The sequence below is a fragment of the Thunnus maccoyii genome, chromosome 5 (assembly GCF_910596095.1).
Source record: "Thunnus maccoyii chromosome 5, fThuMac1.1, whole genome shotgun sequence".
Lineage (NCBI taxonomy): Eukaryota > Metazoa > Chordata > Actinopteri > Scombriformes > Scombridae > Thunnus > Thunnus maccoyii.
Window position 1 is genome coordinate 22,571,998 of NC_056537.1, and position 16,761 is coordinate 22,588,758.

Sequence of the window (16,761 nt, forward strand, 5' to 3'; positions counted from 1 at the left end):
AAACCTATGTACGGTGTCTGCAGACAGTGGGCGGGTATATTTGAGTTGTCTTGTTTGAGTATAATATTGAATTATGACATTCTATTGTATACAAATTATTTAGATTACTATATAATAATTTTTTTTGTTTGGTTGTTTTTACTTCAACAGAGATGCATTGAATCTTTTGAAGAAGTCTCCTGCCCCCAAAGAGACGCCCGTCGTTGCTGCTCCAGCCACCCCGAGTCCTGTCCCTGTCCCTCCATCTCCAGGCAGCAGACCCAACATACCACCTCTATCTGTACCAGGGAAGCCAGGAGCTCCGGTTAGCACTCCTTACACTATCTCTTTATTTAACACACACATTTCACAGTGTCTTTTTCGTAGCAGTGCTAGGAAATTACATATTGTCAGCCACAGCAATTCAACAACAGCCCATCTTCCAGCGTTGGGCTTGTGTCATGGCCCTAATAAGTGTGACCAATGATTATCTTGAGTATTCCAGGACTTACCTGTCTAGCTACCATAGCACTGTGAAGCATCTTGACTCTTGGAGTCTTGTCTTTGTATGTATTTGTTTGCCAGTGACAGGCTCCCATAGAGTGAGCCTGTCACTGACCTCCTTTTGTTGAGGTCCTTGGAAATAAATCTGTCCTGCATATTTTACAGCAGCATAACTACTAGAAAACACTCCACAGTTTATAAAAGGTGCTCTGGATAATAGCTGTAAAGGTAAAAAGGTCATATAGGTCAAACAATGTGCACAGTATGAAGGTCGTTCAGGTTATTGATTGTTTCTGGTATCACAGTTCTGTGGTCAAATGATTGATAATTTCTCATATATCATATCTTTCTTTTGGTATGCCACAACCATTGTAACCAACAAATGTTATCTTGGTTTTCTGGTTAAATTCTTGTTGATGGCTTTTTTGTGTTGTTTTTTTGCACAATATTCATTTTTATTCTTTATGATTGTGAATGCTGTAAAATGTGACCTATTGATGTCAGACTATAACAATAACAAGATGCTTTAAAGAATCAATCAGTCAATCCTAACCAATCATTAATTCATTGTAACAATCTTGTCAATAGCATCTTTACTTCGTTAACCCCATCCATTTTCTTAGTGATTGATGGCAGCTGAGATATGTCTAGAAATATATGGACAGCGATAGACTGATCATCTTTCCTGTTCTTGTCCCCTTTTTTCCCTGTTGTCTCTCAAAATGCCCTTTTCTATTCATTCAATTATTCACAACCTCTTCCTTCCTTCTTGTCTTCCTCAGGGCACTTTCAAAGAGATCCCGGCCTCAAATGTCCGCCGTGTCATTGCTCAACGACTAACAGAATCGAAGACCACCATCCCCCATGCTTATGCTTCTGTTGACTGTGACATGGCTGCCGTCATTCAGCTTCGCAAAGACTTAGCCAAAGGTAAAAAACTCAAGACTCTGCAGGTGTGGGTGTGGGTGTGTGTGTACACATTACTGTAGGACTATTCTTTACATACACATGTAAGTATCGTGTGCTTCAATGAATGTCTGACTGTAACATTTGGAAGGAAACTTTTCCATGAACATGAGAATTTCAGGGTTTTCACATGACTGCTAATTTGACAAAGAGGACAGTCTTTAGGACTGAAAGAAGCTCCGGTACATATCTGCTCAGTCAGGGTAGTCATGTCCCTCTGGTTTGAAGTACCACACTCACACCTCTTTACCATTCCTCAGACATGATGGCTTTTCTCCTTGAAAATGGTTTTACATATATCCCCTGTGTCTAAGAATAACTCTGCATGGGTTAGCAAGAGTTCACATGTTGTATGGGTTATAGGTTCAATAAGACCCAGAAGTCCAACGCCTCCACAGGGCTGAACAGTGTGTCGGGGGATCTCAGAAACACCCAAATCTGACACTGATCACATCTGTTCTTTTTTATGCCTCCGTGCCGACGACAGCCGCGGCCAGAGGTGTTATGTTTTCCGGTTGTCCGGCCGTCCCATTCACGTGAACACGATATCTCAGGAACGCAGGACTCAAGGATGAACTGATTCGAATTTGGTGGTCAAAGGTCAAGATCACTGTGACCTCACAAAACACGTTTTTGGCCATAAGTCAAAAATTCATATGCTAATTATGACAAAGTTTCACACAAACGTCTAATAGGATAAAATGATCAAGTGATGACATTTTATATCCAAAAGGCCAAAGGTCAACGTCACTGTGACATCATAATGTTCTGCAAAAACACTTTTCTGGCCATTATTCAACGCCATAACTCAGGAACAGAAGGGGAGATTGTGACCATATTTCACATTTGGTCGGATACGGAATTGGTGACACTAATCTTGATGTCCACCTTAAAACTGTGGTGGCTGTATAGATCTTCTGTGCTGCCGGGTTGAAGATGTGTGTGAAGCATCCACGTTTTAGAATTTGTAGTTTGTTAAAGCAACATCCATATCCGAAGCTTTGTCTACTGTCATGGCTACAACTTTGTGTTCTATCAGAAGCTGCGTTATTGGCTAAGCATGTGAACACATACAAGGAAAATACACTTAAAACATTTTATTAAATTCCTTCAATACAAATATTATGAGTCTCAACAAACATAGATGTAGACTGCAACTTGACTGGTTGGCAGAGGCATACAACCACAAATAAGCGTTTCTATAAACCATGCAGCACAACATAAGGCAGCTGATATTTTGATAAGACACCTACAGTTAGTTATACACGGTATATAGCTCTAATCTAACAATTTCTGATCTCTCAGTTTCCATCTTTTACTAGTGGGACGGCCGCCTCTGCTAGCTTGAAATGGCTCATCTCACACTTTAGAAATTATCAATAAACAAGTTTAGTAATTTGATAAAAATTGGAGTTGCTTTCAAAAAAAAAAAAGTCAAATTTTCATTCAGATAGTTGTTCCTTTCTCCATAGAGTTACAGTACAGTACTCTACCAGACTAATCATTTCTCTCTGGTTCAAAGTGTTTCAAATGAATTCTTCAGGGTGTTGACTCTTTGGTGTCATCTGCACACTGTTTAAAGTCCCCCTTCAGTGTACTGTAGCTACTAAAGTCATCTTCATAAAAGCCCTTTGTTTTTGTGAGTGTCACACAGGCTATTGATACAGTATCAAGTTGCATTTCAAACTAAATACTTGCTGCAGATGTGCTCCAACAACAGATTAATACTTAAAATATAACTAATTTATTTCAATTAAACATTCTCCAACCAAAATCAGCACCGAAAATAACGTTTAATTTGGTTAAAGCAGGAAACTCAGTAAATCAGTCTGCAAATTTGTGATGATGTGTGTTCATGTCGTGACGCTCTGAACCATCCAGACATTTCCTGAAGAAAAGCTTTTCTGTTTGTCGAGCTGTCATTATCACATTGAATTGTGATAGACGTAACTGTCCCAGAGCTGAGAGCAGCAATGTGACTAGCTAGATAGAGAATTTATTAATCACCACACCCGTTGATCTATATTCACCTTCACTCAGCCCTTTTGCACATTGCCCTGCTGCAGATACATGAACCAAAACAGCAGGCGCGTATGGAGACGCCCACACAGTCCGTGCGCCTAAGACCTACCACGCTGTACTTGGCATTCATTATTCAAATTTCAACTGATGGTGCAAAATATTAAACTGAGGGTGCAATGCATGCTCTTGCATCCTCATAGAACCAAGCCTAGCCACCGAGGAGGAAAATTTACGGACATTTACTATAAAATAAAGCAAGATGTCATTGCTTAGGATAGATGAGCCATCAATGAAGAAGCCATCATCTGATTTCACATATCTCAATTACTGTTATGTAACCTAGTCTATAATGCTGTAGTAAGTGGACATTTTAGGCTATGATATCACTAACATTCTGACACATCGACAGTGTGCTAGAATGGCAATCTGGTTGCCATGGTAATGGATTACATCCGACTATTAATCATACCCCCATTGTCTGGTTGAGAAAGACTGTTAACCGTTAAACACCAAGTAACACCGGCTGGAGTGGGGCTTTATTGTTATGTGACACATGACAGTAGATAAAGATAGAGAAGGTAAAGATAAAGTAAAACATCAAAAGTTGGTGGAAAAGTATTAAATGACTCTGGAGACAAGGATGTGTGAGAAGAAAAGAGATTGGTGCATCCATACAGATATGAATACTAGCAGGAACTAGTGTGTCTCCTTCACATTTTGGCAAGCTGCTGTTTAACTTTCCAAGCAGCTGTTACTGAGCTAACCGCAGCTTGTTGTGCAACAGCCGTCAGGATGTGAATGTGTGTGTTTAAGGTAGAGGGAGGTTTTCACCACAAGCAGAGAAAGGGAACATTGTTTGTGAGTCACTCTTTATCATTTGGTCACATTCAACCAAGAAAATATTTATCTGTAATGGCTGCTTTTCATGGATGCCTAAAATGTAACCTATGCTTACTTTGGCCTGTTCTTCATGTTTATATAAAAAAGAGTGCTTCAACAATTTTCTATTTTTAAACATTTAGTTCAACACGCTATCACATAATTGGCTTTATTTACTTTAATTTTGCCTAGCAATGAAACAAACAGTAAATCTCTCTGGGTCCTGTCTCTGTGATGGAGGAAATGGGATGGCCATTCCAGACCTATTAGCGAGGTTGTGTGTGTACTGAGGGATTCTCTCCCCGGTTGTTTTTGCGGACTCTCATTGTTCAGGAGCAGCACGATTTCACGGTTAGCTCGTTAATCATCCCGCTCACAGCATTCATAACTGTCTGGTACTGTGCTAATGGACAAGAGTAAGAGTTGGCAGCAATGCCGGGCCAAGCCCGCCCGGCCTACTGGTGTCACACACGGAGAGGGGAGTGGAGCAAATTACAGTAACTAGAGGGGGACTGATTCTGACCAAGATAAAGGATGTGTTTTATTCTAAGGGATTCAGTTGTATCACATTTTGGTTATTTGCAAATGACATTTCACAAGTCTTATAAGTCCACATGTCAATATTTTGTCACCTTGTACATGTCTGTAGTTCAAACCATGCAGCCAAGATTACCGCTTACCAGCTGTCGCATAACCTTAATCAAATTGATTCTTATAAGAGCTTCCAGAGTCACAAGCTGTTTTTTCTTTGTCTTTTCAGAACAGATCAAAGTGTCTGTCAATGATTTCATTATCAAGGCAGCTGCTGTCACACTTAAAGTAAGTATTGTTTGAAATTTCTAAGTTTGGTGTAATTTGTTCATTTAACCTGTTTGTCTTTCAAGCCAGACTTTTTGTTTTTTCATCCCCTAACTACGTGTATTTATAATATCCTATTCAAGTATATATATCTATGAATATATGGTGTTCCAGTGCTTAACAAAGCCTGTTTACACAGACATACTGTAGTCCATACTGTAAGTGATTTCCATGGCAGCATCACTTGGTCACTTAAGTTTATATTACTTCTACAAAAAGGTTTTGCTGTTGTTTCTCCTTGTTGCTAATGGGGAATCAGCTGACATCAAAAGTCACGCTATTTTAAAATGGGAAAAACTAATCAGGTCATTTTGTTCTGCTTTCTGTCATTTGATGGAAATTCTGAGTAAATCACCAAAACAACAACTTCCCCGAGCAGTTAAAGGAAATAAAAATTGAGAGACAAATATCTTACACATGCATGTTTACAGCGTTTAGTTTTTTTTGTTTTGTTTTTTTTTACTAAATGCTGTAAACAGAGATAACATTCTTTAATTTCAGGAATGTGTGGAAAGAAATGGTGGTTAAAAATAGACATGGTTCTCTGGTAATTTAGTTATTCCAGGCAGGAATGTCTCAGTAGCATCTGATAAGGACAACATTGCCCATCACTTACTTATGTTTACCTCTTATCGTGAAATTTTGTATCTGTTTCAGTGAATATGTGTCGGTCATAAGCATTTACATGTACCAGAGGTCATGGGAGTCTGACATTCCATCATACAGACTGCAGATGTATGAAACACTGCTGTATGACCTATGCTATATAACAGTGACTGAGAAACCTGGATGTTATGTCATGTGTGACTGAATGTTAGGAATGTAGACCTTAATTGTATACATTTCCAGGTTAATGTTAGTGTAAAATGCCAAAGTGGGACATGGCTGTCTCATAGTCCAGACACTATGTTGTATTGTTCATACAATGTACCAGATGGCCAGAATTACCTCTTTGAATTGGATTCTGCACTGAACTAAGATCTGTGAACTTGCATAACACTGTAATGTCAGAATATTGGCAAAAGCAACTGTACTTTCCCCTGAGGTGACCTAAGTCCATCGGGAAGTGGCATCTGAGGCCGTTTCTTTTTCATCTTTTTAACCAACTGGTGTGCATTGGCATGTGTTCAGCTGTACATGTAGGCAGATGAATTTTTTTTTTTCTGTGTTCATACAACAAGCAAACTAGTATCCAGAATAACCTTTTATCGAGGCTCGATATCTATTCGTAGATAATCTGAGATCAAATTCATTAAAAGCAGATTATCTACATATAGATATCAATCTGTAATAAACAGACTTAATTGAATGTTATAATGTCATAATGAATTTATAGTACATGCTGTAGGTCATATTGTGGAAAATGACATATTTTTTGGTATTTTAAGTTTTTCATTTCATTCTCCACCCTCATAAAGTGCATGTAAGCACTGTGTAACCACAGCAGGGAGGCTAATAATACTTTGTCTTTCAGTTTATCTCCCTTTGTCTAGTTACATCCCCCTTATGGGCTGTCCTCTGACTTTTTATTTAATCTATAGGAGATACCAGAAGTGAACGTGACCTGGTCTGGTGAGGGACCCCGCGCACTTGATTCAATCCACATTTCAATCGCTGTGGCGACCGACAAAGGCCTCATTACCCCCATCATCAAGGATGCTGCAAACAAAGGGGTCCAGGAGATCTCAACTAATGCGAAGGTAAAACTCACAGGAGCAAGGGGAATGAAAGACACAAGACAACATTATGAACTTTTATGTGATAATATGCTCTGAGTGAACCCTCTTGCGAGAGTCATCTCCTGAAGCTATCTTGCAAGTGCACTTATCTCATGCTTTCTTCGCTGTTAGATTATAACTCCAGGCTGTGGGGGCGTTCAGTGTATTACTTGAGGTAAAAATGTGGAGGCTTGTTGTTGATTTGTACGTGGGAATAGATGAGGGAGCTGAGGTTTAGCTGCAGCCCGACTGTATGGGAAAACAAACTCTGTGGGCATCTGTGGAGTTGCACTCATCTATGCCCTCTGGTTCTAACTCTGTACCAAATAGACTTTTTTTTTTCCCTGTTAGACATCAGAGCATGCACAGTCAAAATAGACACCTAGATAGATCCGTAGATAAGTGATTAGATTTGGGATAGTTTGATTTTGGCTGTTTCCGGTCTCAGCTGTCACGGGCCACAGATGCAGTACAGAGCAACAATGGTCAGTTCTTTCTCCTGCTCGCAGTCAACAGCTGGGGACAGTTTTATTCACAAACACACGAACACACGCTTAAAATCTGATATGCATGTATATGCACACATCTTGAGTCTTTCTCAGTAAAGACACACAGACAGACCAAATGGATGAATCTCTAAAGCTGAGGGTAATTAACCTAATGTCTCTCACCAGTAGTGGACTGGTGTAATATTCTCCAAGCGTTCAAGGCCCATGTTCATGCCTGTTATGTCTTCGTGAAGATATATTTTGATTCAGCAACTACCAGCAGAAAGCATGGTAGACTCGAGGCTGTTTCCATAAAACATAATGCATTGTCAGACTGTTACACTGCTTTCAAACTAAATGACACAACGTTCGCCGGCACAGTGTTGAATCTCAGCAGAAGTAATAGTAACAACAGTGGCCGAAGTAGTATTTGTAGAAGCAACGATATCAGTTTCAACTTGACAGGGACGAGAGTATGTGTGGGAGTTTTTTGGGCACACACAGTGTGTCTGTGAGTGTAAGTGATATTGATTAAGTGAGGGAATGTGTGTGTAATTGGATTTTAGACATACTATTACTCAGATTCCAGCATTTATGACTGTGCTTTTAATGCCTTAAATTCATGCAGACAGATATTGCAATATCTTCAGCTTGCGAAGTGTTGTCTGTATGTCTGGAGAGACATCTTAGTTTATTAATGCTATACTGTAAGAACTAGCTGTGAATATGGTGCTTCACCACTGATAGTAATGCTGTGTTGCCATAACAGGTGGTTGCATAGATTAGTAATGTTCACACAGTATTTCATTTCGGTTCGACACACCTTGAACAATTTGCAGTTTTATAAAAAATCCCTTTTCAGTGCCCTATTTTATTTTATTTATTTATTTTTATACTGATCTATGAAGATTCCTGTGTTTTCTCCAAGGTTGTCACACCCATTCATGCTCTGATAGAACACGGTTTCACAGAAGTTGGCTGCAGTAATGCGTTCGTTTTCCTTGCCAGATGTCTCATCTTCTCTTCTGGGTGTTGTCAATTCCCTCTCTTCATTTCAGCAATGTGCAGTCTGATAGTTTCCATTTATCTCAGCTTGCTATTGGACATATAATCATTTTCTTGAACATGATATTTGAAAATAGACCCCTGTAGTCTTTCACCAAATGGTCTGAATGGTAAAACTGTGGCTGGCAGGTTTTTTAACACTTTGTGTTAGTTGTTTTGGACGTCTGTTTAGGTCACATAGACGTGGTTAGGTATCCTGTCAGTACAACAGAACCTGTAGAGTATTCTACATTTTTAGTCTGAATAATCAATGACATCCAGCTTTGCCAGGAGGAAATATGCCCATATGGTCTTAACAGCTTTTCATGTCAAACATTGTCTGCACTATTTTACTCCTTGTTTGGTTTATTGAGCTATTGTTTCACAATACTGTGTGTGCTTATGTCTGCATTCACATGGCCAAATAAGGAGCTCTGGCACTATCTCAGTTATGATTTGCACATTAGCTTTGTCTTAAATGTCACGTAGCATGTGGGTGTGTGTTTATTAGTGTGTATTCCATGTATCCTGTCTAATAGCTTGCTTGGATCCTTTCTTTTCTGAAATCAAGCTGAAGAGTCTGAGTGATATGTAATGTTTCTTCCGTAGGCGCTGGCCCAGAAGGCTCGAGATGGGAAGCTTCTCCCTGAGGAGTACCAGGGAGGCTCATTCAGGTAAACTTAACACACACACACACACACACACACCATGTGTTTTTGAAAGAAGAGGGGCATGGAAAGTTATGACATTTTATAACGAATGTAAACACATTTTTTTGATGAGTGAAAATAGAAGCTGACACCTAATTCTGTCCCACAATTTCCTGTATTGCCCACTGAAAAGATAGTGATCATAAATTCCGGATGTTAGGACTTAAATCTGGTTTCACAGTCAATATATTATACATATTCTACATTTTATGCAGAACTGAACTGATTGTGGTCCTGGGCGACAAGGACTATCAGTTACAGTGCCATCAATTGCAGAAAAGTGGAAGGGAGGCTTTTCAACTCATTAGAATTAATGGTGTCATTTAGACATAAATTGGGTTTCTGTGTCAGACAGGAGCGATGAATTCATGTGGAGACGCAGCTCTCTTTGTCCTCCTGAGGATATATGTGTACGCCCTTCATCTATTCGTTTTTCCATCCCCCTGAGCTAGAATTCTCATTAAGACTAACAGCAAACTGTCCTCAGGGTCAGTCTTACTCACCATACACATCATTTGAAAAGCTTTGGCAGCTGTTACAGCTGTTTTAATCTTTAGTGATCAATGTTCCATTTTATATACTGTATAAAATAAGATCTTCACAGCATATTATATTTATACACTTAATTCATATTCTTATTTTTTATTCACTCACTCTAAGTGTTAATGTTCTTTTTCTATGAATTTGCATCAGGAAGCTGGTTTTACAACCAACATTATGTCTGCTTAGTTAATTTTTATGTATTTTCTCCCCTGCTGAGCTTGACTAATGATGTAATATGTGTACTGTCTCTTCTCTCTTCCCATCCCATCCCTCCCTCCCTCCCTCCTCCATTTCTCTCCATGGTAGTATATCTAACTTGGGGATGTTCGGTATCAGTGGCTTCAGCGCCGTGATCAACCCTCCTCAGGCGTGTATCCTCGCCATCGGGACCTCCAGGACCGAGTTACAACTGTGTGAGGAAGACCAGACCTTGCGCAGCCAGCAGCTGATGACAGTTACACTGTCAAGTGACGGACGGCTAGTGGATGATGAATTGGCCTCACGATTTCTTGATAAGTTCCGCGCCAACCTAGAACAACCACAGCGCATGGCCCTAGCCTAAAAAAGTAGTATATAGTTGTATTAAAACACTGGAAAGACTAAACAAACACCTGCATGACAAAGCCTGTCTCATGCCTCTACAAGCAGAGAGTTCTGAAAAGTTGATTCCTATTCATCCTCGCATTATGGCTTACAAAGTAGTCTTGTACATAGTGTAAACTTCTATTCGTGGCTTGCTTTTGACAGATAATCACCAGGCTTTGTGTTGGAGGAGTTAAACTAAGCTTCTGCTAGAGTGGTGGAGGATTCTAGCAGTGGTGCCAAATAATAGCAAGACAGACGTTGCATCGCAGGGTGGTTGTACTATCACACCAGTGTTTGTGTATATATATAAAGTAGTGATTCCATTTCAAGTTCTATTTTTCAGTGCCAGTGCATCTGCTCTGTGTCACTATTAATACACATGCAATTTGTACATTTGTCAGATATTTATTACCGAACATCAACAGCAATTCACTTTCCAATAAGAGTAAATCCACAAGAACCGTTTCCTGTTGTAACTAAATTCAAAAGTCAAATTAATCAGTCATGTTAATATGTTTTAACTTATTTAAAACAAACATTGTGATATCCCTGAAAACTAAGTCTATGTGTATACAAAATAAATACCGTTTGAAGTTCTGGTGTCTTAAGATGCCAATAAAACTCTGTTCAACCTTGAAATGTCTGTGTGCCTCATTAAAACACGCCACCTCCTACCTTCAAGATGTAGCACAGCTACCAGAGAAACCACAGATGTGTGTGTGTCTGTTTCTATTTAATTAGAATCTAAAGAGTTTACATAATAATTACTTCATAGAAGCCAATTAGGATAATTTGCTAGCTGAGTATACAGGTCAGCCTCTGTTGGCAGATGCTTATCTTTGCTGTAAGCCTGGGCAGAACAGCTGTTTACATATGTATCAGCACCAGTCAGTGGAGCTTATCCTACATATGCATAAGCATGGTTTGGTACTATTTCTTTTAGAGATTAAGGACAAAGCTACTGAAGCGAGGAAACTTTTGATTTCAAACTTGTTCTATTTGACAAGACAACGAAGTTCCAAACCAAGACATTTGGAAATCATGGTGGTCACGGTAAAGATTAGTTTTCTTCAGTTCTTATGACAAGGGCTGTAGTGAAAGTCTCTGCCTGATAGGAACTTCAATAAATGCCTTTTTCCCCTGTTATTCTGCTCTTACTGCCACTCCTCACTCACTGAACCACCACATTTCAGCAACTGAGGTGTGAGGACATTTTGTTCTGTGGTTGCTGTGGTATCAGATAAGAGATGTGTGCATTCTCTGCTGAGGAGACACACATACAGCCAGGGTACATAGGGACGGGGGGTGTGTGCAGGCAATTGGCACAACCCAGCTGTTTTCTACAGTATACCCACTGTTCTGCTTGCCGTTTGCACACATGCACCTTCCACTTTGCTAGTTACCACGGTGATGGAAAGTACACTCAAATAAAAAGTGAGAGGAGACCACAGAAATGGTGCCATGTCATGTCTTCCATGTGTTTGTGATTCGACAAGCATGCTGACATTCTCTCTTTTAATATTTGTGAATCACTCAGTTTTATTAGTTAAATCTTAGTTATTACAATACATTGGAGACTATATTCCATCACCTGACATCATCTCTTCTCAGCCAAACTAATCCTTTTCCTCATCTCCACTTATCTCCTTCTTATTCAAAACGAATGTATTATTGCTTGGTGAGCCGTGCTCATAATCCAACCACAGTATTGTGCGGGTATTTATCTGTGTGCACAACTTCACCAGCTGTCTGGCAGAGATACAGTAGCTTCATAGATCAACCTGTGATCAAGTCACTGACACAGCTGCTAAAGAAGGTGAAACCAATGTATAAGCGTTATTATAAATCACATGGCAAAATGGAAGAAAATGAACATGAATGTGTGCACATACTTTACAGTTTGTGTGGATATTTTATGTTTTTTGCACACATGCAGAAGATGATATGGCAGATCTAATCTTTAAACGCCAGCAGCAAGCTGACAAACAAACACTGTTAAACTTAGAGCCTGTGGCAACCACGTTTAAATGTTCTTAGAAATGTTCATGTTCTTGTGCTACCCTGCCTCCTAGTCTAATGAGATGTTTGTGTTAGATCAAAGCCTCTTTGTGTCTTTGGTATGCAGTATCCTTAAAACCTAATATTTTTTATATCATTGAAGTTGAAGCAATATCCTTTTTCTATTATTATGTTCACTTCACTGGTATGATGTGTCAAGATGGTGAAATTGTGTTCCCTTATTAGGACTTCCTGCTATATCAGACCTCACTATCAACTTGACAAGTACTGGGGCTGTTAAGCAGAGCGGTTGAACAATGCCCTTCCAAATATCAGTTCTGCGACTGCAGCAAAACACATTCTGGCATTTCATTGGCTTTCCTGTCACAGGCTGACATTCTGACTGCCGCCCACCAATCTCTGCCCAGCAATCTTGTTATGCGTAACAGCTGGATAAGAGAGCCATCAGACAGAAGGAATCAGATTTGTTCCCGCAGAGGTTTTTGATGAACTGCACACAAGGGTCTTGAAGATAGTGTGGGGGCTCTGGCAGGCGTGTAGGTCAGACTCATGGACACACAGCATGGTGCGGAGTGATGGAGGCAGTTGCTATGGTGACCAAAGTGGGCGAGTGTGCACTTCTGTTGTGCTGATATTTGGACGTCCTTCTGATACACAGTCTGATGAATTTGTTGGCCCAAATGCAGGGAACATAAGTGGTCTGAATTCCATGTCTGTGTGGTTTCAACAGCACATCCATTGAGGGGATGGAAGCCCCTCTTGATTGACAAAAAAAAATGGCAAAGGGTAAGAATAGAGTCAAAGCTTGGAACCTTTTTTTTTTTGTATTAACAGTCCCTGGCCTTTCAAAAAGATTTTTCTTTGCATTTACTCTTCGGAGGATAAAATATAACTCAATAATGAATAATTTACTTGTTATCTCTGATATTAAAGGAATCTAATGGTTGTATCATGCGGTAATGGGCCGTTTTAGTCTGTTTTGCTGCTCAGGAGTGCCTCCCTGTCTCTTTCTCTTGTCTCACACACACAGACACATATTTGTGTGAACAGGCTTTGTGAGTGATCACCAGCGTCGGTGAGAGGCTTGCTCTCATCCACATTATCTCACGCTCAAGTTTGTTCAACCATTGTTGACAGGATTTCCTCTGGTCTCCCCATTTTCCCTTACTACCAGCACTTCTCTATTCAGTCGTCTTTTAATGGGCGTGCAGTCTTGTAAAGCCTACTGTAAAACTACTACCTCACACTTCCACTTCCTCCTTCTGTCTGAGTTATACTACATTTAGACCTCTATGTAATTTCTTTGTAAAGCTTCCTTTGTCGCACATCTAAAGGCATCTTGTTTGAGTGTTATGAAAGGAAGCATGTGTCAATCAACCAGACACCGAACAGCATTTGCAAATATTTCACCTGTGGGATTACCGAGGCTTATCACTGCTGCACTGACTGAGAGTACGACCCAGAAGGGGGATGACACAGGACATTCCAGTTGGCTATACAGTGCTCTGTGACACTCACTGTCCAAACACGCCCGCTCTGCTGTCCCAGCACCCAAACACAAGCAAGGCCCTTGCTTTGTTGTCGTTGCACAAAGCCTGGCCTTTTGAAGCAGTCCAGTCATGCTCCTGTGACGCCGGGATAGCTCATTCAGCCCGAGATGCTGCTGCATTGAACAAGCCAACACACTCCTGACAGCCTCCCTCACCTTCCTCAGAGACCTCCAGCACAGGCAGCAACATAGATATATCAGACATCTGTTTGCTTTCAATAGTCGTCAACAGGAAGTTTAAACAGGAAACTGAACTGTCTGATGAAGACAAACAAAGATCTGCCCAATAATCTGAAGATATCACAACTTCTGTTTGTGGTGGATCAGATTAAAATGTGTGAAAACATAATGCTAGACATGCTACAAATATTATGCTTTAGTAATGGCACAACATGTACACATCTCAGTACACCACATCTGCACAAATATTCAAATTCACTGGATGTTTAGACAGTGAATGATGGATTTCATCTCGCTGCTCTGTACGTATATGGTCATCTTGCAATCTCTTCTAGTCGCATTCCAGTGACTGAGGTAGTTGGAGGGGAAAAAGGCACATTGCCTAACAGGAATGCTGAGGAGTTGCCATTAGTCGGCCATTACCATGAGGAATCCCAACCACAAGGACATCTGATGAGGGTGTGTGTGTGTGTCCTCACTGACTAACCATCATGGAAAAAAAAAATTTTCTCCTCTGAGTGCGTATTGGCTGAGTCAGCTGTCTGATGTTTAATTTAAGGTTCAGTCATGCCCAGTATACAGCTGTTCGACTCCGGTGTTTTTCTTTTTGTGCTGCTATAACGTCATACAGCAAAGATAGCCAGATAATAACTCTGGAGCCTTGGTTAACTGTTTGGTGAGTTTTTGAGCCGACATTCAGACAAATAGGCTCCCTTGTCCTTTTGCAGCCTCTTTTAAATCTTTCTCAAAACATAACCCACTTAGTTTTTAGGTCATGTTTATGTTCACTCAAGTTCTTGAATATGAATACTTGAGTTCAACTAGGGTGAACATGTTTATTTTACTTGTATAGAGTGACAGTGATTGAGAGTTTTGTGCATTCCATCGTACTGGAGTGTTGACTGAGTTAGTCTTTTTTTCTAAATCAGTTGAACCTACATGGGACCATGTGTATGTTCAGCTGTTTTAAAAGAGATTTATCAATCACAGCAAATGTTACACATTGACCCAGCTATTCATTAAAGGAGAGGATCGTCTTTAAAGTTTGTGTCAATGTTGTTTCTCCAGAGAGAGAAACCGGGATAGACATTGTTCTGTTAGGGAAATTAACTCAGGCTGGATAATCATTTGTTTTTAGAGTCTCTGTGTCACTGTCAGTTTTTTTCCTCTGTCTCTTTTTCACTCTATGTGTCTGGATTTCTAAGTTTACCTTATTAGATTGTATTAGAAATCACTTATAGTTTAAACATATTTACATTATTTTTAACTTTTTAATCACATCTGGCAAGGCAAGGCACACTGTATTTATATAGCACATTTCATATACCACATATACCAAAAAAGTCAGTGTAGTTTATATGAAAAAAAACTAAACCTCAAACCAAATACAACCTATAGATTTTTTTTTCTTATATGATGTAAACGCGCTTGTTTTGTTGTTTATATTGCATCAGTGTTGCTATGCCAACAACTAAACAGGAAGAGATTTGTATCAGTGGGGCAGGAAATGACAGTATGTGTGAATCATTTTGATGCGTGGTGTTCTTTTTGTTCCTTATTTCTGGGGTGTAATGTGTGTGTGTGTGTGTGAAATGAGTCATCAGCAAAGATACATGTGTCTGAGCCAGTGTCTAAAATCATATCCAGAATCAGGGTAGATACTTAATTTTATCTTTAATATGTTCTCTAAATTGAAATATCTAATTTAATCTTAGTTCCTGCACTTATTCAAAGAATTTCAGCCTTTCTGTTTTTAATGGCCTCTTGTGAACCACTTGACCTGGAGTGCTAATCAGTGGTTTGCCTTAAACCGGAGGTCAGTAAAGGCTAAAGGAAGTCAAGGGGCTCTTATAGGCACCCATTGGGAGTACATTGTTCTCAATGTCTTCAGCATTGTTTGAGGTCCCATCTATGGATTATTATTAGCTGTGTGATGGAGCTGAAGGTGTTTTTCATCTCTACTTCCTGTGTTTCACTGATGAAGTAAGAAGTCTCTGTTTGCAAAGCATGTCTACCTACAGCAACTAATCTGTATTCACATTATTTTTAGTGTCAGAATCATCAAGTCTTTCTGATATGATGTTTCAAGAATATGATTTATTTAAAGCAGATCTTTACCAACAGTCAGTGCTGAAAATAGCAATACCAGAACCTGATTTTTTATCTGTAATAATGACATAATAATAGTAAAATTTATTTATATACAACAATTAATGCATGAAATGCAACACAAAATGCTTAACATAAGAGCAGAGAATCATAGCAGACAAGAAAAAATAAGATAAAATTAAGTTAAAATGATGGGATAAAATAATATAAAACAACCATCTGGTAAAAACACTTAAGGAGAAAGCAATGGTAATCTGTACCACACAGATTAGCTATAATGCTGCCATGTCACTGTATTAAACGCTGTCAGTCCATATGAGTTGGGTCAGCATGCCACTCTCAAAAATGTAAAAATTATAATAAAACAATATTTTGTAGTTTGATTACTATAACCTCACCTCTCCCTGTGGCCCCAACCTGCATTAAACTGGTCTCACACTCGCACATTACCCCCAATACTCCCTCTTTGTCAAATCTGGATATAAATGAGCTGAAAATGCTGTGATTTAAATGCCATAAGCAGTTGAGCGTAATAATAGCTGTGTTCAACTGAAAGGCCAGGTCAAATCAGTTTGAGTGCTGTTCCCATGAAGTCACTGACCATGCTG

The 16,761-nt window shown here is 39.6% G+C and overlaps 1 protein-coding gene across 1 annotated transcript in view; it reads left to right on the plus strand.

Moving 5' to 3' along the window:
* pdhx (pyruvate dehydrogenase complex component X) overlaps positions 1 to 10,935 on the plus strand; it is a 32,120-nt gene extending 21,185 nt beyond the window's left edge. The window contains exons 6-11 of the mRNA XM_042412492.1: positions 151 to 304; positions 1,266 to 1,413; positions 5,111 to 5,169; positions 6,750 to 6,908; positions 9,068 to 9,132; positions 10,018 to 10,935. Coding sequence (XP_042268426.1) covers positions 151 to 304; positions 1,266 to 1,413; positions 5,111 to 5,169; positions 6,750 to 6,908; positions 9,068 to 9,132; positions 10,018 to 10,273 — 841 coding nt within the window. The 3' untranslated portion in view covers positions 10,274 to 10,935. The remainder of the gene's footprint in view (positions 1 to 150; positions 305 to 1,265; positions 1,414 to 5,110; positions 5,170 to 6,749; positions 6,909 to 9,067; positions 9,133 to 10,017) is intronic.
* Positions 10,936 to 16,761: the final 5,826 nt, after the last annotated feature.